Here is a 21,063-nt window from a genome sequence, read left to right on the forward strand (position 1 = left end):
TAGAAAATAAATATAAAGGAGCCCCAAATGCTCTTAAAGGAGACTGAACCCAATGTGAATGCACTATAGTTAAGTTTCAGTGGACAGTAAGAAAGCAAAAATATGGGGTTGGGATTTTTGGAGAGGTTTTTAAATGTGACATTAAAAAATAAATACAGGTGATAATGGCCAAGATATTGCAATATTCCCCAAAAAAACAGTGCAATACACAAAATAAATGACAGCAAGCCAGCACTCTTGCCACCATTTGCCTGAGAAGTGTTTCTCCTTCAGCAACAGGGATGTTCAGCCTTTTCCCTGTTTCATGGGACTGCAGGAAAAAAAAAATCATCCAAAACAACAAAACCAAACAGGAAAAAGACAGATGGACCCTCTTGTCCAGCCCAGCATGGTGGGGAGGAAAGTGTCACACTGTCACTGAGCCCTGCCCAGCACAGGTCACAGCAGTGCTGTGCCAGGGTGGGCTCCAGAGAATTCACTTCTGCTCCCAGTGCAGCCCCAGCAGAGCCCAACAGGCAGAAATGGTCCCAAAATGCCTTTGTCTGAAGTGCTTCAGTATTCAGTGCAACTGCCAGAACAAAAATGAAAGCATGTGAAGGGTGATAAAGGAGCAGAGCTGACTCATAGTGAGGTTACTGACATGATCTAACATCATGCTGTCACCAAAATTATTCCTGCAAAAGATCATCACAGAGGGGCCCATATGCACAAGATGATCACAGATGCTGACTCTGCCCCTTCTTACAGCTCTACTCCTCCTCTAACGTGGGAAAACAGATTGGCAAACTCCAGAGTGCTCCGTTTGTAGGATTTCACACTTTTTTAGAAACATGTTTCTTGGGCAGGGAAAGGAATGAAAGATGGTGATGCTAACATCAATCCAGAAAGAATCTAGAGATTTTGAATGCTTTATTAATAGGTTGCTTTACCTCTCAAAAGGCCCCTTTGGAATTCATGGCAAAACCAAGGTTTATTTCATCAAAATTATCAAAGCTAATACAGCTGGTGAGGAAGCACAGCAAGACTAAAACAGGCACCTGCTTATGGAGTTAGATGAAGGAAAATTTGATGTTTGAGTTATGTCAGCAGTTTCCAAATGCCCAAACTGGTGTACATCTGCATGCATGTGCCTCTCTCTCAGTGGTTTCTGCAGTTGGGACTGGGAGGATCCAGAACAGTGTTTTCCATGAGCCCCCTCTGTGGCCATCCTCAGCACACCCAGGTGCAAGGCAAAGGAGAGAAGGGCTCTTGCACAAAAGCTGAGTGAGCATCCACCAGACCCCCCTTTTCAGGTCAGACTCTTCTCCTGCTTGCTCTGCTGATGCTCAGACTTCATCCAGACTTCCCCAGGAAAGGCTCAGAGGGGACCAGCACGGGCCTGCAGGTGGCACATGATGAAAAACAACCAAGTTTTTTGAAAATGCTGAGAAGTGAACAATTTTCCCCAATGGTTCCTGTGGACAGGGAAACCACAACTACACAACAATTGCCCATGACAAAACACACCAGAGCCAAGCAAGGCAGGTGAGACAAATCTAGGAAGGACATCCCTGGTTGCATTATTTCTGAAGGGTACAGAAAGGCTGATTGATTCCCTTGGAGTACCAAACCTATTGATCACACAGCAATTTGTCCCCAGATAAACAGGTAAATATTTCAGTGCTAAGTAAGATCTTGTTGCATGAGTTTGGTGGGTTAAAAATACCCCAAAAAAGTCTATAGGTCCCCATGGTGTTTTTTTAAACCTGCAGCCATCATTGCTATTGTTAAAAAAAAAAAAAAAAAACAAAACAAAAAAAAAACTATAAACAATACCAACAGTTAGTACCTGGTGAATGGTGCACAGAGCCCCTCTTCACCTATTTTTAAAGAAGTTTTAATCAACCTGAGTCAGAAAAGTTGCACACCTAACTAAGCATCCAGCTGCAATAAGCAGATTGATTAGAAACACATCAAGATATATTAGGGCATGTTTGTTCTTTTATTTACCATTTAGTCTCTCATCTATTCTCTGCTGTAACTCTTGGGCTCTTCAAAACACAGGATTAAAAGCAAAGGAAATCTCAAATAATGGGATAAAATGAATGTGCAGGAAATGAATGGGTGAATTAGATTACAGCAGATGAAACACTGAGGTCTCAAATGCAAAATGCAGGGAGTTTATTTAATTTGTTACTCTTTTAAAATGAAAATATGCTCACTGACTTGAATTAGTAATTTTCCTGTTTTAAGATATGTTAGGCCATTACAGCTAGGCCTGTTTCCAGAGCAGTGAGATAAATGGAAAACAGCCAGTCTCCCAGGGAACACAACCCTCACTGCATTGTGCCAGCCCAGTGGAACTGTGCTAATGTCAGCTCCAGAGAAAACCACACTTCTGCTGGAAGGGCTGCATGCAAAGGAATTGAGAATGAGTGGCAACAAATACTTCAAATGGCAGAGCAAGGCACTGTGGACTTTCTCCAGTTTTAATATGCATGGTAAGCACAGACAGTAATTGATTTAAAGAAGATTTTAAAAACCCATCATTCCTGACCTCCAGTTAGCCCAGGATTTCACAAATAATTAGTCTGGAATTTGGAACAGCAGTCAGGAACCTCCCAGCTGGGTTCTGTCAGTATGAGAGAGAAACTGCTCTGCCAGTAGCTGACCCAGGTCAGGGCATCCCAGCCAACACCTCCAGGCTTCCCAGGTACCTTCTTTTGCATGTAATGATCTAACTGAGGGGTCTCTGGTGGAGGACCACAATAAAGGAATAATTTAGCCCTCTCTAAACACATCAGCAGGTGCCAGGGTGTGGGGACAGTGAGTGCCCATCCTGCTGCTGCATCACAGCTCTGTGATGAAATGACTCTGACCATTCTGGTGCTAAAATATTTCAACTGCTTTCCAGAATTACACAGTCATAAAAACCCTTCTGACACCACTGTAAGGATACAGGAGACATTTCTGCCATCACAGCCTCCAGTGACATTTGAAATCTATTAAGATGGCAACTTCAACAAAGATTTGGGAAAACTGTGCCATAGTAAGACATTCTGGGACTCCTGGGTAAGAAAATGGACCATGAGTATCATGAACATATGATACCATGAGGCAGACCTTGCTTCCCATTTTAATGTCCCATGTCTGCTGATTGGACAGGACTGACTGGGATGGAAACCTTTAAATTTATTATGGATATTCCAATAAAGGAGGTACATTTACACCACTGCCTTTCATGTGCACTATCCTACTATTTTTGAGACTTCTACATTTCAGACCATGCAAACAAGGCCTCAGAACACCAAAGAGTTCCAGACCCTGACACTCCAGATGCATTCCAAACAGGGAGAATACACAGTGCAATGGATGTGCCTGGAATAGTCAGTCACAAATCAGCAGTCTAGAAGTACAATCAGTTCAGAGTAGAAAGTTGCTAAGTGATGAGTGTTTGGGATTTCCTATGTATTTTTATGAGCTGTTGCTCTTTCCTCATAAAAAGATTCACATCTGCTTTGAAGGATATGAGGCTGCTGGTGCTTGGCTGGAGCACAACATCCCAATTCAGTGCTGAAAAGATATAGATATACATTGCCAGTAGAACATAATTAAAGTTGGCATTCCCAGTGCCTGGGATGTGGGACCAGGAGCCAGGATACCTGATCTGAGTCTCTAGCACTGCTGATTTTTGGCAAGTTGATCCCAGAGTCTGCTGTCTTAGTGTGTTCAACTTGAGATAGCAATGGCCAGATTTGCAGGGCAGCAAAGCTGGCATCTCTGGGGCCAAAACCAGCAGATGGATTTTCCAAACAAACTCATGAAAGCTCATTGGAGCTGACTGTGGCTGGAAACATGGCAAGTGGCCACAAAATGCTAGGTGCTGAGTAAAATTCTGAAACTTTTCTGTTCTTACTCAGCTGCCACTAGTGAGATCTGTGCCACTGACAGCCCAGCCCCAGCCCACTCTTCCCTAAAGAAAAGCATCTTCTGAAAATCAGCCCTGCAGAGGTCAAGGTGGAAAGACTTTTGGTGACAGAGACAGCCAGTGTTGCTGGTCAGTTCAGAACTGCAGCCCTGAGCAATCTCCCTTCTTTTCTTTTCTTCCAAAAAAATAAGCACTGAAAGGAGCACACAGAGTGTTCCATAAACCATAGGTGGTTCTCAGAACCCCACAGCATTGCCTGGAGAAGGTGAAATGTGGCATTTAATTTTGCCTGTTAAAATTGTCAGCCAGAAGAAGAAAAGTTAAGCATTTTGTGAGGACAAGTTTAGTTCCTACTTTTAAATTCTCTAGATACTTTATTCTTCCCAAAGCCTGACCCTGTCTGAACAGCCAGAAAAAAAAAAAAAAAAAAAAAAAAAAAAAAAGACAAGCCAAAAAAAAAAAACCCAAAAAACATTACTAAACAAACTTGAGTAGATGATGAGACCACACAAATGATCTGGTTACAAAAGATGAGCTAGGTCATATTAATGTAATTTTGTTCTGATAAAACTGTCTTCTGATAAAACTGCCTTCTAACATGCCTCAAGACTTGCTCTGATGCTTTGGCAGTCTAACAGCTGGAAACTCCAAAGAAACAAACAATTTGACCCTTTCTTTTATTTGTTGGATGCAGCAATTTCTGGCCTCAGGACTCATTCTGATGCCACTGAATTGGATCGTGCATCTTTTTGGACTTCAGGAAAAGACACAGAACAAGATAAAACCCCCCTAGATGCTATCCTGGGTGTTTGGGCAGCAGCAGGCTGCCTGAGCAGTGGACCAGAGCAGCAGTGGGAGCTGGTGGCACCATCCCTCTGCGTGCAGGGACTGCAGCAGCAGCAGCCCAGGTGGAACACTGGGTCAGTCCCTCCCAGTATTTCATGGTCTCTGCCTTTCCTGTTCCTTGCAGCTATCGGATACCCACCAGCTTCAAAGGAGCAGACTGATTTACAAGAGCAGAATGAGGCCAGGGCTGGGTTTGTCTGGTAAAAGGTGCAAACCTGCACAGAGGGAATCAGACTGTCTCCTGTCCTCTGCAGGGATGAGCCCAAATCTCAGCCTCTCAACTACCCTGGTGGCTGATGCTGCTTGCTTAACCACAAACTCACCTCCCAGGGCCCAGGGGCAGTTGTGTAGCTCTCCAGCAGAACTGATGCAGCAGCAAAGACCTGTGGAATTGGCCTGAAAGAACCTGTCAGGCTGACAAAGAGAGGAGGCATTGGCAGGAGCACACAGCTGCTGCTGCAGGATTGCCTGGAGGGTTCCTAAATTCAGTGCACAGCACAGACTGAGTGGGTGGCTTTGTTGGCTGGCTTTCCTTTCTTTAATTATCTTAATATGCTGTAAGGATCTTGGAGTTCTCCTTGCATCAAAATGAGCCTACCAATGCCCCCTGGATAATGCCTCTTTTCCTCCTGGGGAAAAACAAAAGGGTTCCTGGAGAAACACTGCAAGGATCAGATGATCTTGTTTCATTAATGAATTACTTGGGATTTATCAGAATCATTCTCAAGATGTTACCTCAGAATATGATGTGCTTGGCCATTATTATTCAAAGCCTGTCCTTCCCATGAGTGTGAATCCCCCAGTCAGCTCGAAAAATATTCACTGCATTATGGCCCTCAATTTTTACAGAATTAACTAATGTTAAATACAGCTAGGATTTCTGCCTTAGAGTAGAACAGAAATATGCAGAAGATTCCACCTTCCCTGATGTGCAAGACAAGAGGCAGCCCAGAATAGAGGCTTGATTGCAAAGAGGGGAGAAATGAACACAAGGGGAGTAAAATCCAGAATGCATGGACCAGAGTCAAGCATGTGCTTTGACAGAATTAACTCAGGCAGCACTGCACTGCTTCCTGCTATCCTCATCAACTCACAAAACACCAGACTTCTCACCATGGCCCCCAAGGGGAGTTTCAGCTGTCCACCAACAGCTCCCACAGCACCAGCAAGGAGGAATAAAAAAAAAAAACAAACAGAAAATCACTTCCTTCTCCAGTCTGCTATTTAGAGCTGTAAGGGTCTTGCAGGGGAAGCAGAGAAACTGCATCATTATTGCAGTGTTGCTGCTCAGCAGGACCAGGCTGAGCTCCCCAGAGCCTGGAAGATGACTGCTTTCCTCCCCATCCTGACAACTGCAGACGTGGAGGTCAGAAACCTTTCCAGGGCCAGCAAGAACACTGCACCACAAGGGTAAATTTTCCAAAGTTCCCGCACTGGGGAGAAGATTCCCAGTAGAGCTATAAAAGTGATAAAAATAAACTTTGATGGACACAAGGAGGACTAAGCAGACTTAGTTCTACTTGGGAAACCACTAAAAGTTGCAAGGAATATCCAAAGAGGATGAACCTTCTCCTTTCAAGCCTTTTGTTGGATTGTCTCCCCAGACTCAGAGCCCTTCCTATATGGCCAGAGTTACCTTTTCATAACCAGGTGCTTTCCTCTGGGGATCAGGAACCTTTGGGATCTCAGCTCAACAGAGCTGGCACTGGGAGCAGAGGGTGGATTTGTTGTACCCAGCACCTGCCCTGGGCTGTCCCAGAGCTGCACTGAGCTCTCACAGCATTGCCTGTGCTCACAACAGCTACACAGGCCTGAAGATGGATAGATTGGCCCAAGCAAAGAATGTGCTGCAAGCTGAGAAGGCAAAAGGTGGATTTCTCTGGAGGCAGGCAGAGAATACATTTACATATGAAAATCTAATACACAGTGAAAAAGGGAAAGGGCATTACATAAATAATGCGAGGCAAGAAATGAAAAATGTGTATTTTTAAACACGTTCTAAAAATGGTTTCCAGCGTCTGCAAACATGCTGCTCAGCCAAGCAAAGACCCAGAGGCAACAGGCTTGAGTCAGGCAGGCACACACAGACCAGAGGGGCCCTGCAGAACACTCATTCACACCTATCCTTTCCAGCTCCCTGCACCCTACAGGTGAAGGGGTGTGTTGGGGGTATCTCTCTGAATTTGCCTTTCTCTTCAATGACCTGTAGACATTTGCTGCTGGCCCAGCACCACGAGTGGGCTCCTATGCAGGCAGACTCCTGGTGCCAGCCACTGCCAGGGTGAGAGTGGAGCACATTGCTGGGAAGGAATGGAGCACACTGGGTGCCCCCATGGGTGATGTGGTGCCCTGGTGCTCTGGATCTCAAGAGAACACAGGTACAGGACTCCAAAAAAAAATTGGGATGTGGGAAAGGAGCTCTTGTGCTTCAGCTGAGAGTTTTAATCCACTCAGCTAAAGAGAAGAGCTCAGGACTCTCAGGACTGAACCCCAGCTGCTCACTTCTGCTGGAGATGTGGCTTTGCCATTCACATGTGGCACATCCATGCATCCCCCAGATCAAACAATGGCCTGGCAGGAACCTGCACAGCCATTTGCCCTCATTTCCCCTGTGGGGAAGAACGAGGAGATCACTTTGTAGCTCTTGATACAGAGAACTTACACTAAGCCTGCTGTAATGGCACCTTTTGGCTGCTTCATTGATTTCCACTTTACTGGTTTGCAGGTTATTCTGCTTCACTTTTATAGGATTGTGCTGTCCCTCTGTTCAAAGGTGCAAGGCAGTTTCTCCTCTTCCCAGGGAGCCAAAGGCACCTGTGAGGCTCCAGTGGTGAAGCAGGGCACAATGTCTGCAGGCACCATGCAAGGCTGGTAGCACCAGCAGCTCTAAAAGGGACAAACATCAGATTCCAGAACCAGAGAGAGATAATCCTGTCAGTGAAGAGCTGCTTTACACTCTCCTGTGGTGACCTTCTGGGTATGGGGGGGGCAAGAGTGGCATCAGCTTCCTCAGAGGAGATTCCCACCTGCTCTGGAATTGCCCCTCAAAGACATCCAAAAGTACCATATAACCAAAACCAGAGTAAACCAAATCTGTATCCATTTCCCCCTTGACAGATGGTATCAAGGCTGAGCTGCTCTAATCAGTGTCAATGGATTGTTAAAACTGGAATGAAACATGGAAGTCCATTTGCACAGCAAAGTCTGTAGCATCAGTTTTGACAGGCAAATAAAGCAGGGGCTGTATGCAACACCTGAACTGTTTCTGAGGGAAAGAAAAAAAAAAAGAAAAAAGGAGTGATTTATTAAACAAAAGCCTAATCCTCAGGGAAAATCAGATGGCCAAGAAAATACTGGATGCATCTGAACTTCCTCCCCTTGACTCAGAGATGAAAGTTGTGTATCTGCAAGTTGCTTTCAGTGCTACTGGAGGGGATTTGTTGGATAGCTGCTTGCACTAGGCTCCAGCAGGAAAAGCTTTTTTCCCTGTGGTTTATTTTTCTGTCTTATAGAAGAATAAAAAAATGACCATGTCTCTACATGAAGAAAGAAATTGCAAAAGCTGTGCTCTGCCCCTCATCAATGGAGATGGATCTGTTCTTTTATTTACACTGCATGACACCCAGGCAAGACAAAGCTCCACAGAAATAAATTAGGGTCACTCTCTGTCAGTGCAGATGTGCTCCTGGCTGTTAAGCAGCAGAATGTGGCACAAGCCCCTACCTCCACTGCAGAGAAAATTTTGCTGTGAAAGTGGAGATGCATTGCAGATCCTAAAGGTGATGGTAATTACCACTGCAAAGGGAATAATCAGCAAAATTTCCTCACATGAGTAGGACCACCAGAAGCAACTGACATCTCTCCTTGTGAAGAAGTGAAATTCTCCAGGAGGGTACAGAACTACATGTTTCCATCTGAGGAGCATGAGGGAGAAAAGTCAGAAGGATATATATTTCAGGAGGCCTCCAAGGATTGAGGGGGTTTGTTAGGAAGAAGCAGCCAAAGAGCCCTGCCATTTCCTAAAGAATTCTGTTTGGAGACAATCTTATTGCAAAATCAACTTTGAAGCATATTAAACTAAGAAGGCATAAGATGCTCCTGTTCCAGAATAAGAATTAATGGAGAAATGTTCTATTGCACTCTACATTCACAGTCTGCCTCAGATGCAAATGAAATCTCAAGTGCCAGCAAGCCCCAGACAGAAACTGTTCCCAAGCACTCTGCAATGATGGGTTTAAACTCTGGCAGCACTGTGACCACACCAGTGATTTTTCCCTCATATCCTTGGCCATTAGGAGCATTTAGGAAGAAAATTTAGGAAGAAAAATCAGAGTTCATGTGTAACCAGGGGCGAGGAGTGTCTAACTTTCTACCTTGAACAGTCAGATTGAATTTTAACATCTTAAAGGTAAACTTAACTATGACAAATAACCCCTTTTACTGCATGAAGGAGCCAGACATCAGAAGGGAGAGGTGCAAACACGCTGGGCAAACTGAAATTGCAGTGATCTACTGTCTGTCACACTTGTTCTGTGGTCACCCAAAGATTTGGCTTATGATAATATAAATAATAAATATATAATATATGTAATAAGTAATATACATATTGTAATATATACTATATACTATATAATAAATATATACTATATACTATATAATAAATATATAATATATAATATATAATATATAATATATAATATATAATAATATATAATATATAATATATAATATATAATATATAATATATAATATATAATATATAATATAATATCATCCTTATAATATAAAGCACATCCATCTTTTTAATGTCTTTCCTACATACTGCACAACTGGCTGAAAATTTTAAAGTAAGCTTTGATAATTTTGAACAAAATTTCACATAAGAAGACCTACAGACTTCTCCCTTCCTCCTCTTTTAACTGACCACAGACCTTTGCCTTTCTTGGTTCTTTCCCTTCCCCACCACATTTTTTTCCATCAGTGATAAAGAGACAAAAAACTAGAGAAACAAGAAAAACAAAAAAAAAAAAAAAAAAAAGAAAGAAAGAAAGGAAAAATAGGAGAAAAATAAGTGAGCTTGTATGAAATTTATAATAAAGCACTCTTTAAAAACTGTGGTATAAGAGAAAAAAAATACAAATTAATTATTTTTCATCCATCTCCAATTATCTTTTACATTTAGCAGCAGCAAAGACTAAAACCATAACCTCCAAGTCAGAGCACAGGTACCAGGAGTGTGTTACCATCTAATAGGTAATTTGACCCTTGAACTAACACTACAGGGCACATCTGGGAATTGCCACTTAGGGGTGACATCAGTCACTAAGGAACCAACTTTCCTGGTGAGAGTGACTTTTCAGGGAGCTCTTTGCCACTGTTCAAAACTCCCCTCAATTTACCCTCCCTGCCTACAACGTGTTTAATAGAATTTTGCATCTGCATTAGGGTCCCAGCTAAGCAATTTGTGCCTACATTTCTTCTTAGGTAAAATTAAGCAGAACTGGTAATGGATGCTCCCCACTACCCTTTTTTTCCATGCTCAGAGTGCAGAGAAGCATTGAAAGAGCAAAGCCAGCACCCACAGGGCTGTTGTTGGGGCAGAAGCCTCTTTTCATCCCAAGCCCTCCAAACAAGCCTTGCACCCATTTCTCTGTAAGCTGAGGAGCCAGGGTGACAGGGCTTTTATAAACATGTGCACAATGCAGCAGGAGCATGTGAGCAATTGTACAGGGGCACAGGAAAATTTAATCCCAGTGCCCCTGTGTCAAAGAAAAGTTTGCAGCAGCCAAGTCCCAGTCACTGGTGAATGCTGGCTCCTCAAAGCAGAAGGAGAGGAAGGAAAGTGCAGGGCACCTTGGAGACAAAAGCACTGAAAACAAAATGAAAACAAAAGAAATCAATTCGGCAGAACCCAGCCAGGGCAGGCAAAGAACAAAGGGTCACAAGACAAAGCTGGAAACAATAGAGCAGCAAGATTAATATCAGCTGTGAGGAAGAGCTGGGGCACTCCTGGAGGAGAATGGAAAGGGCTAAAATGATAAAAACTAGAAGAGGTTCCTAATTGTGAATCCTGACCTGCAGCTTGAGCAGCACAGCTCTCACACACTGCAGCACTGACTGAAAGGGCTGATCTCAACTTTGATTCCTTGATAGCCATGATGGTCACTTATCAAAATCCTTGCTTTGCCATTAACAGAGCCATGCAAATGAGACCTGAGACAACCCCAACCTTCCTGTGCTTTTTACATCTTTGTCCTGAGTTTGCATATTATTTTCCTGCCTTGGCCCAGAGATGATCTGGTGTCTGGGGGTAATACTGCTCCCTAAAAGTGCAGGATTTGCTGCCCATGGCCATACAGAGCAATAAACACAGGAAATTACCTTGATAACTGGGCAGACATGGATAAGCACCTTCAGAATCCACTCAGGCTGCAATTTTTAGTGGGAAAAACTGGTCATGTTAAGGAAAACCAAGTGATCATGAAGTCCAGGTGAATCAATGCTTTCTCTTTTTCCTATCCTCAGCCATCAGCAAAGTACCACAGTGTGTACAAATATGATGTTCTTTGCCCTAGAGGGAGGTTGGTAGGGCTGGGAGGAAATCATCTTTAAGCCAATGTTATCCAAAAGTATGTGCAGTCAAGAAACATTGCAAAACCAGGATGTTCAAGAGATTAATTGGGCAATCTCACATGAAGACAAAACAAATTTGCCTGCTGTTCTACAGTGAAGCCTTTCTCAATTCTCCCTCTTGAAGACCAAGGGCTCCTTTAGCTCTGTGATTACTGTAAAGAGGATTAGTTAAGCAGAGGCATTCAAAGTCCTGCTCTGGGCAAAGGGCAAACCAAATGAAACAAAGCCACTTGACATTTCTTAACTGACCTTGCTGTCCCAGGGATGAGGAGTTACTGGAAGCAGGAACATGAGCACACAGGGCTGGGATGGAGAGGGGTGAGCCTGCCTGACCTGACCACATTGCTGTTCCTGCTCCTGCTCCTGCAGATGGAGCAGAGGAGGTGGGACAGCAAGCTGTTGGTGGGGAGAGATGTCTCAGCCACAGGTGACACAGCTCAGCTTCCCAGAATTCTGGGAATTTCTCTGCTGCTGCAAACAGCAACACCCAGCCCATGCACAGTCCCCCTCCACACCCTGCCACCACCACACCTTCTCTTCTGTGCAGGAGTTCCATGTAACTCTACAGCCAGAGAAACTTAAACTCATCATAAATTTCCTGCAGCTCAGGAACCCACGTCTATAACCTCTCATACCTGCCTGACACCACAGGGAATTGATTCAAAGCCTGTGGTATCTCATAACAGCCAATGTCACACTGGGTAGCAGGAGTTCCTCTAATGCCTATTTACATCCACATGACTTTAAAAGGAGCTTTTAGTTCCATTACTCCAATATGGATGTTTTATTATTCTCAGAACAACCCTTCCCTCTCCTGGGATACTTCACACTAAAATCTCATCCAGGAGATATACAAGGGGCAGACAACAGTGTTTTTCATGTTGCTTTAGAAGTCAGGGAGAGTGTGTTTCCCTTTGTATTAAAGCTTAGGAGCCATGCACTTAAAAAAAATCTTGGTGGGAAGGATGAATGCAGTTTTACAGCTTTAAGAGAGTTCTGCAGCTCATTTTATGGTTGGGCTATTGAATTCTGCTGCCTTTGTTTGCTTCATTTGGTTTCCTGAACTCCTGTAAAAGAGACCATGAACTGCAGCCCCTGCTCACCTCGTTCCCTCGCTGCTCCTGGGTGCTGAGCTGCTCCTGAAAGCACAGCAGTGCCCCCATCCTCTCCTGACACAACTTGTGCTTGTCACTGTCTGGATGCAGAGCACCCCTCACTTTGTGGAAAGATCCTCCTCTTGACCAAAAGCAGCCACCCCTAGGGTGGAACTCTGCACCTTTCCTATGGACTGCAGCCAGAAAAGATTTGCATAGGATGCATTAAGTATTGAAAGGGAATGGAAGCTTTGTGTCTCTATATCTTTGGGGTGGCAAGAGAGTATAAAAAATGCCCTGGAATGGAGTTTCTGTGTTGCTCAGTTCTCTTCAGTCTTAGCAATGCAGCCCACAAAGAGGAAACTGGAGGAGGCTCCCAAAAAGGCATCCCTGGACCAGAGTGCACCCAGCCCTTGGCTGCATGGCCATGGCTGAGCCCCCTCCTGCAGCCAGAGATGCCTGACAAACACATCCAAAGAGGAGCTGCAGACTTTACACATATGGAGGCACTCCCTTGGAGTCTAGAAGTAGCCAGGACAGCAGAAGTGTTTGCTTCCATTCTCTTTCATTTGGCAGAGCAGACAGAAGTGAGACTTGACAGTAATGTAACAAACATGCATTTATAGGATTCCTATTCCCTATGCAATCCTATTTTGTTTCCTCTTCTGGTAGGAAGCATAGCTTGGAAAGGAAGATGAATTGGCTTGCTAGACAGAAGAATAAAACAGATAAAGTGAGGTGCAAGCCATGCATTTATTCACATGCACATCCAGCCCGATAGGAAATCTGGCAGCTGATGTCCCCAAGCTTCTGAGGAGCCACTTCTTACCACCACAGGAATTTCTAGGTGCTTTTTTTCTCCAGTAGAGCTGCTGTTACCAAAAGCATCTTATACCAATGCCTACAGAACTGAGCTTCTTTCCCTAAGGAGAAATTTATACCCTGGAGATGGCCAAACAAGGTATCACCTCTGCTACTTCAGAAAGGTTCTTTTCACATGTAAAGGCTGAATTTACACTTGCATGTAAAACATGTCCTGGCCCTCAGTTACTATCACTTATGTCCTAATGCTCAAAAGATTTATGCTTAATAAAGGAAACAGAAAAGCAGCTTTCAACCCTGACAGTATATTGCTCCTCCTTCTTCATAAGAAAGGACAGAGTTTGGGTAAAATTCCAAGTAGAAGAAATAGGCTTCAAAAGGACCCTTCTCACACTTATGACTGTGTTTCCCACAAGAAAAAGAAAAAAAAAAGAGACAAATCCCAAACAAATAACAAAACAAAACAAACTCCATAATACAATGAAAAAAGCTTCACAGAAGTCACATTTATTCTATTTTAGCAACTTCAGTATCCTACTAACTCCTTCAGGTTTCCTGCAGGATCAAATTCAAAGAATTTGAAGACACTGCCTCCACAAAATGAGCTAGAAAACAGTTTTAAGAGGCCACTTTGGAGTCTGTCCAGGACTTACATCCTTCATAGCACCTGGAGCATCCTGGTGACACAGAGAGCAAGTTCAATTACCCACTGCCCCAGTGAGTCATAGTGCAACATCAGAATTGAGAGGCAGCTGCTGTTTTTGGGCAGTCTGTTGCCTGCTATTCCATTCTTTAAACTTAGAATCAAAATTTGTACAAGTTTTCAGATTTTTTTTTTCCCTGCCTGCTGCAGGCAAGAGGGTGAGGGATAAAAGCACAGACAAAGAATGCAAACAGAAAATCAAGAGACCTTGCCTGGTGTAATGTTTCTTAATTTCATATCATCTGATTTAAGCTGAAGCAAGAGGGAGCATTCATTTAAGCAGCTATTAAAAAAAAAAAAATTGATTGAAAAGTAATTTTTGCTCCATTTCTTATGGAAAAGAGTCCCAGGTGTCTGTTTTTCCTATATTTTCTTTTTAATGGCTGTTCCCTTTTCAGCCCAGAAGATTCCAGGTCAGGTCCAGGTCAAATTACACTGAGCCTGAGATGCTCAGCAACTCCAAACCCAGCTGTGGGACTCCTCTCCCTCCTCCATTCTGGCATCCCAGCCTGAAAACCCTGCTAGAGGCTTAGGGTACAAATTTCCATTTCTGCATTTAGATGGGACAGTGTGTGCCACACTGGCAAATCAACAGATGACATCCTACTAACAGAACATGCTAAATCAGTGAGTAAAATACATCTAGACATGTGTAACAGAATTACTGACTCCTGGCAAAAGTCAGAGCATACAGGATAAACCTAAACATGAAGTGTCTCCTTCAACTTTCTGTGCATGTGAATAGTGAGGGACAGCTGCTTTGCTCCCACAAAGAAAATAAAATCTAGTAAACATAGGAAAGAAAATAAGATTCTGAGGCTATTGGGGGCTAAAAACACCCCTATTGCCAGATCTTGGATAAAATCAAAGCCTTCTGAAAGCTGCCTTATAGTGTTTGGAGGGTGGGGGCTTGCACAGATTTTACACACTGTTACCTGATGTCTGTAAGAGTTAGTTTATTTGCCTTTACAGTAAAGTATGGAAAACAGCACACATTTTCTTAAATGAAAATACTGTGGGGGAGAAAAATGAGGAAGAGTACCTAAGAAAGGAAAACAATCTAAACCCACAACTTCAGAAAAAATCCCCCAGAAATCTGAACAGCCCAAGAGAGATGAGTTCAGGCTGCAAGGTGAATTTGCACTTCTTTGTGCTCACTAGAAAAGCCCTCCAGGAGCAGCAGTGATTCCAGTTGGTTAAAAAATGGACAATAAGAGCAAAGTGAAAACAAATCCTCTTAATCCTGGGCCCTACTCCTACTTATTCACCCCTAAATGTGGTACAAACTTCCATGCTCATTGTGACCATCACCATCTGAGGAGAGCACCACCCTAAATTCAGATGTGAAAGGGACTCATGTGAATATTCTGAATATTCTCTGATGACTGAGTCTCCATTTCCAGCCCTGAGCTCCACCACAAGCTGCTAAGAACAACCAGGAAAACTTCCTAAAAAGGCTAACCAGTGAACTAACTCTTTAAAGGACCAAAACAGAAACAAAATGTTCTTAATCCATCTTTTTATGAAGAGGCCCTCCAGGGTTTTGTCTGCCTTTTAAGGACCTGAACTGCAGCTTGGCAGCTGCACCATGTGTGAAATATTACAGCATTTGTTTGTAGCTGCTGGATGAGGTGCCTGATGATTCTGAGGTCTGGCCACTGCTGCAAGCACTCCACAGCTGGAAGGTGACAGAAATGCCTATCCAAGTCTAAAATACTTGCACTTTGCAGGAATGAAGGGCATTTGTATCCAAAACTCAGCTTTCAGTGGATTCTTCATAGTAGAATATGAGGAAGAATGACAGAGAAACAATTTTGAACAGAGAGATGACAAGTTTTTTTTTCCCATAGGAACACAAAATCCTTGCTTAGATTAATAATATGTGGGTAAAGTGCAGGACAAAGGTTTAAAAGACAGGCACAAGCACCTCCTGGTGCACTAAAGCTACAAAATTTGCTTCTCAGGGACCTTGACTTGTCAAAAAAAAAAAAAAAAAAAAGACTGCAATAGCTTCTGTCAGGCCCCAGAAAGCTCCTCTTTGGAGAATACAGCTAAAAATCCCTCAGCAGAGAGAAGGCCAAAGAGGACAGGAAGGGAACTGGCCAGCTCAAGGAAAGGTAGAAAAATGAGTAAGGAGCCAGATATTATCTTCAGGCTTTAAAGAAGACAGTGACTGAATAAAACCAAAGATCAATGGGGAAAAAATGAAAAACAAAAAATATAAAGCTTTTATCTAATTCTCTAGTCCCTTATGGACTGATTCTCCAGTTCTGGTTTTCCATCCACAAGATGCTGCTTGATCTTTGGGATCAGTTTCCAGATCTTAAATACTCCAGGTGGTGAGCATGACCAAACGTTCAAGAAGAAATCTCTCCACCAAGAAAAAAAAAAAACACTGACATGTTCCATATGCACTGAGCTGGCATCTGGATATAAAATCTGCAACACCTTACTATGCCAAAAAGCTTCCTGAGACTCCAGAAATAAAATTCCTAAGTGTGCCCTCAACTTGACTGCCAGAGGAATCTTTTTTATCCCTTCTTTTGATCCTCCCACACAAAAGTTTCCAACGATGGAGCAGGCACCCAATTTCACATTTGGCAGCACTAGAAACAATGCTGCAATGGCCTTGAAATGTTTGACATTTCTACTTGTCTGGATGCTAATTCTGCTCAGGGCAGGGGCTCAGGCACTCCTGTGGATCCAGGCACTCCCAAAGGAGTCAAGAGGAGCTGTCACTGCAGCCACTGCAAGTTTCTCATGTGCTTCTCCAAAACTGATACCTTGATACCTCCTTGTTATTTTTCTTCAATTTCCTGCTTTTCTGTTCTTTTTTTTTTCATTTGTTTGTTTGGGTTTTCTCTGTTTGTTTTTTTTTCCTTACACAGCACAAAGTTTCAGTGAGACAATCAGAGCATGACTTCTCTCTGGCTGTTTCATCAGACTAAGCATGCCACCAGCTTTTACACATCATTTTGTTTGGGTTTGTTTTTTTTATTATTATTATTATTTCCCTTTTGAATAAACTCTCCATTATCAAAATAAAATAACATCATTTACAAAGCACCACCTCAGCAGCATGCCTCAGCTTTCATTTCACAGGGCTGTGCCAGCAGCCACAAAGAGAATCAAAGCAGCCAATTAAAAATCCATATTCATTAACAAACATCATGTGTGCTGCAATGCCCTGCATTGACTGTGGCACGGCAGGAGATGGCAACTCGCTGAGTTTTCCTGCTCTCACTCTGAAGCACTGTTCTATTAGAGCAAGGGTTTTACCTTTGCTACTGAGGCCAGCAAGGAGAGCCCCCTGCAAGCCCAGGGGGCTGGGGCAGCAGAAGGGGCAGCTGCTGTTTGCCTCAGAGGGATGCAGGCACAGCAGCACCTTGCCAGGATGAGAGCACAGAGAGAAGACCATGAAGGTGTGCCAGACCCCCCCACAGAGGTCTTTGGGCACCAGTGGCAGTGGACCCTGTGGCATCATGAGCAATAAACTCTGCATATGCTTGATTGATGCAACTCATCAGCCCAGCAGGGCCAGGTCCAAGCTGCTGCAGTGAATTACCAAATTGCCCTGGCTCCAGGGGAGCCACTTTGATTTACACCACCAACACTTCACTGCTGCAGACAGTCACATGCATAAGTACAACATTTCAGCCCTATACAATGAAGTTATATGAAGGCGTGCCAGGGTTATTTATTTATTTGTACCCACGAGCCTGAGATTTACAACTCTTTATAAATACAAGCTGGGCAATTTGCTTTCTATTTTTAGCAGGAATGCTTTGTGCAGGAAACAGCTGTCAGCCACTGGGAGCTGTGTTCCTCAGAGCAGCAGCTTCAGACAAAGAGAGGCCTCTTAGAATTCAACTGGAGAATAGGGTCACAGCTTTGTGATGGAAAAGAAGCTGGAGATAGTACACAGCAAGAAAAAAATAAGCAGTTAACAGAATAAACCCCAGAATAATGGGCTGGAAAAGCTCTGAGAAAAGGACCATTACACAAATATACTGTATATGAGTGTGACTGTCTCATTCTTCCCAAATAGCTTCAGAGCCTGATTCTGTCCAATTCTGACCAACTTCAACAAACATTCACAAGACTTGGAGACAATCTATTCCTGTGGCCTCGAGGAAGACAAGCAGCTGGGTATTAGATGGGAGATTCTGCTGATATCCTCACTGTGGAAAGACCTGTCACCTCCCCTTTCAGAGCCAAAGGCATCCACACCAACCACAGGCACCAGCAGGAAAACAGATCCCACCAGATGTGCCCCAATCAGACCCCACCAGATGTGCCTGCTAATCAGATCCCACCAGATGTGCCCCAATCAGACCCCACCAGATGTGCCTGCTAATCAGATCCCACCAGATGTGCCCCAATCAGACCCCACCAGATGTGCCCCCAATCAGACCCACCAGATGTGCCCCCAATCAGACCCCACCAGATGTGCCCCCAATCAGACCCACCAGATCTGCCCCCAATCAGACCCCACCAGATGTGCCTGCTAATCAGACCCCACCAGATGTGCCCCCATCAAATCCCACCAGATGTGCCCCAATCAGACCCCACCAGATGTGCCCCCACAGACCCCACCAGATGTGCCCCCATCAGACCCCACCAGATGTGCCCCCATCAGATCCCACCAGATGTGCCCCCATCAGACCCACCAGATCTGCCCCCATCAGACCCACCAGATGTGCCCCATCAGACCCCACCAGATGTGCCCCCATCAGACCCCACCAGATGTGCCCCCAATCAGATCCCACCAGATGTGCCCCTCTAATCAGATCCCACCAGATGTGCCCCTCTAATCAGATCCCACCAGATGTGCCCCCATCAGACCCCACCAGATGTGCCCCCATCAGACCCCACCAGATGTGCCCCCATCAGACCCACCAGATGTGCCCCCATCAGACCCACCAGATGTGCCCCTGGTGCAGAACTCACCCTGGCAGACGAAGGAGGAGGGTGTTTCCCCAGGATGGACCCTTGCAGTGATGAACACCACTTTCTGTTCAGCCCCGGGACGTAGGTTTGCTGCAGCAGAAAAGGGCAGGGGGCAGAGGGGAAAAAAGAGAAATGAAGATCATTAAACTGTGCCCCAGATGTAGAAGCAAAGAGCTGTTAATTTTTATAACACATCCTTTCATTAAAATCAGCCAGATGTTATAACCAAGCACAATCCCTGACCAGAGGCAACATCACCAGGTCTCCTGCTCAGGCTGCACAAGGGCTGCAAGATTATAGTGACATGCAGCCAAACCTGCAACAACAAATTCAGCTTTCTCTTTAAACCCCAAGATTTACTGCAGTGAGTTTAACTGCACTGAAATTGTGCTCTCACTTGTGATAAATGTCCCCCTGGGCCACAGCAATAGCAGTGGGGCCCCAGTCAAGGTAAAGCCAATTGCACCCTGCATTACACTTGGTACAAGCCTTAACAGTGCCAGGCAATGGCAAGGTGCTACAAATTATATTTATTAGGCTTTGCTTTGCAGGATTTAGAGGTGATTTTTTAAAAAAAAATCTGCTAAGTGTTTGGGATGGCATCTGCTCCAACTGAAAGAAAAGTTAAAAAAATAAAGTATAGAAAAGAGACCAAGATGAAATCCAGGGACCTTCTCCAGTGAGGGCATGAAAATTTGCCATTTCCCCTTCAAATTACAGATAGGTGGAAGGCAGGTTTAGATCCCAACTATGCTGAATTTAACATGGGTTAATCCCTCAGTTTTGAAACCACACCACTTTGGCCACCTGCTTCAGCCATAAACCACATGGGTCAACCAGGATCCTTTCTTTGTTTGTGCTGTGACTGCATTGAATAAACAGCAAATGAAAATTATGCTCTTTCAAAATGGGTTCTGGGAGTTTTAAAGACTATAGGAGGTCAGGACCTCAGTTAGATGTCTTATCTCAACCTGAACACACACAGCAGGGGCAATGCTAAACACAGCAGGCTCCAATTGCTAGAGACAGTTTAAATCTTTGTTTTGAAATAAAAAGTTTACAGGCTGGAAACTAAAGCCAAGCTTTTTTTTTTTCTTTCTTCTTCCCTGTTTTAATTAGGTAGATGTATTGCACACGTATCCAAAGTCACACTTTTGTTTTCAAATGTGTGTGAGAGTCCTCAAGACCATACCTTAGTTAATTTTTTTAAATTTCCCAAAGTCTTACAAATGCTCCATTTTCCCCATGGCAAATCACACCTTAAAGAACCATAGGAATAATCAATACATTTTTTGCTGCTCTCAGGGGACAATTGCAGCAGGTTTCTTCTTTTATTTCCTTAGCATCCTTAGTCCTGCAGCTGCTCTCCCTATAACTCAGCCATTCATTTGTTCTTTCTTCACCATCCTCTGATGTTTTTGAACCCCAGAGGTAAAGAAATGTAAGAAAGAAAGTCTCTGCCAAACCCAGCAGCTGGTGGAGTCAATTCCCTTGGCAGAAGAAAAGTGGGAGGCAGCAAAAAGGAGCACAACCCCATCAGCTAGAAGTCAATGACCATCCCACACCATTTGCATTGACATTAAGTAGTGTGGGAGGAAGGACATAAATCTGCAAACCAACTTTAAAGAATAAAAGGAGAAGGCTGGGATCACTTTTGCAAGAGGAGAGGAGTTTTCCTCTTAGAAAACCAGCATTGAATTAAAGGGACTGTGGCTCAGCACAGCTCAGCAACACGAGTGCCACTCTTTGGATCTGGAACAGCACTGGTTAGGAATCTTTTGGACAAAGGATTGGATTGGGGTGTTTTGTGGCTTTGCATCTGTTTTTTTTTTCAATTACAAAATTGTTGTTATTTATGCTTCATAACACGTATTAGAATCATTATTATAATTAATAATTTTCACTATGCAAGTCTATTTTAACTGGCAATAAATTAAAATCCCACAAGTCAAGTCTGCTTTGCTCACAATGGCAATTAGAAAATGATAGCCCTGTCTTTTTCTTGACCCCTGAGCCTTTCCTTTTTATTTTCTCCCTCTGTCCTGGATAAGAGAGAGCAGCTGTGTGGGCATCTGGCTGCTAACCAAGGTTAACCCACTAAACAACTA

General features: G+C 43.8%; 1 protein-coding gene across 2 annotated transcripts in view; it reads right to left on the reverse strand.

The window, feature by feature from the left end:
- LOC130256077 (BEN domain-containing protein 5-like) overlaps positions 1 to 21,063 on the reverse strand; it is an 858,262-nt gene that overhangs the window by 179,655 nt on the left and 657,544 nt on the right. For both annotated transcript variants that reach the window (XM_056497342.1, XM_056497343.1), the window contains exon 7: positions 18,956 to 19,045. In XM_056497342.1, coding sequence (XP_056353317.1) covers positions 18,956 to 19,045 — 90 coding nt within the window. The remainder of the gene's footprint in view (positions 1 to 18,955; positions 19,046 to 21,063) is intronic.

This window comes from Oenanthe melanoleuca, chromosome 8 (genome assembly GCF_029582105.1).
Source record: "Oenanthe melanoleuca isolate GR-GAL-2019-014 chromosome 8, OMel1.0, whole genome shotgun sequence".
In the NCBI taxonomy this organism is placed as follows: domain Eukaryota; kingdom Metazoa; phylum Chordata; class Aves; order Passeriformes; family Muscicapidae; genus Oenanthe; species Oenanthe melanoleuca.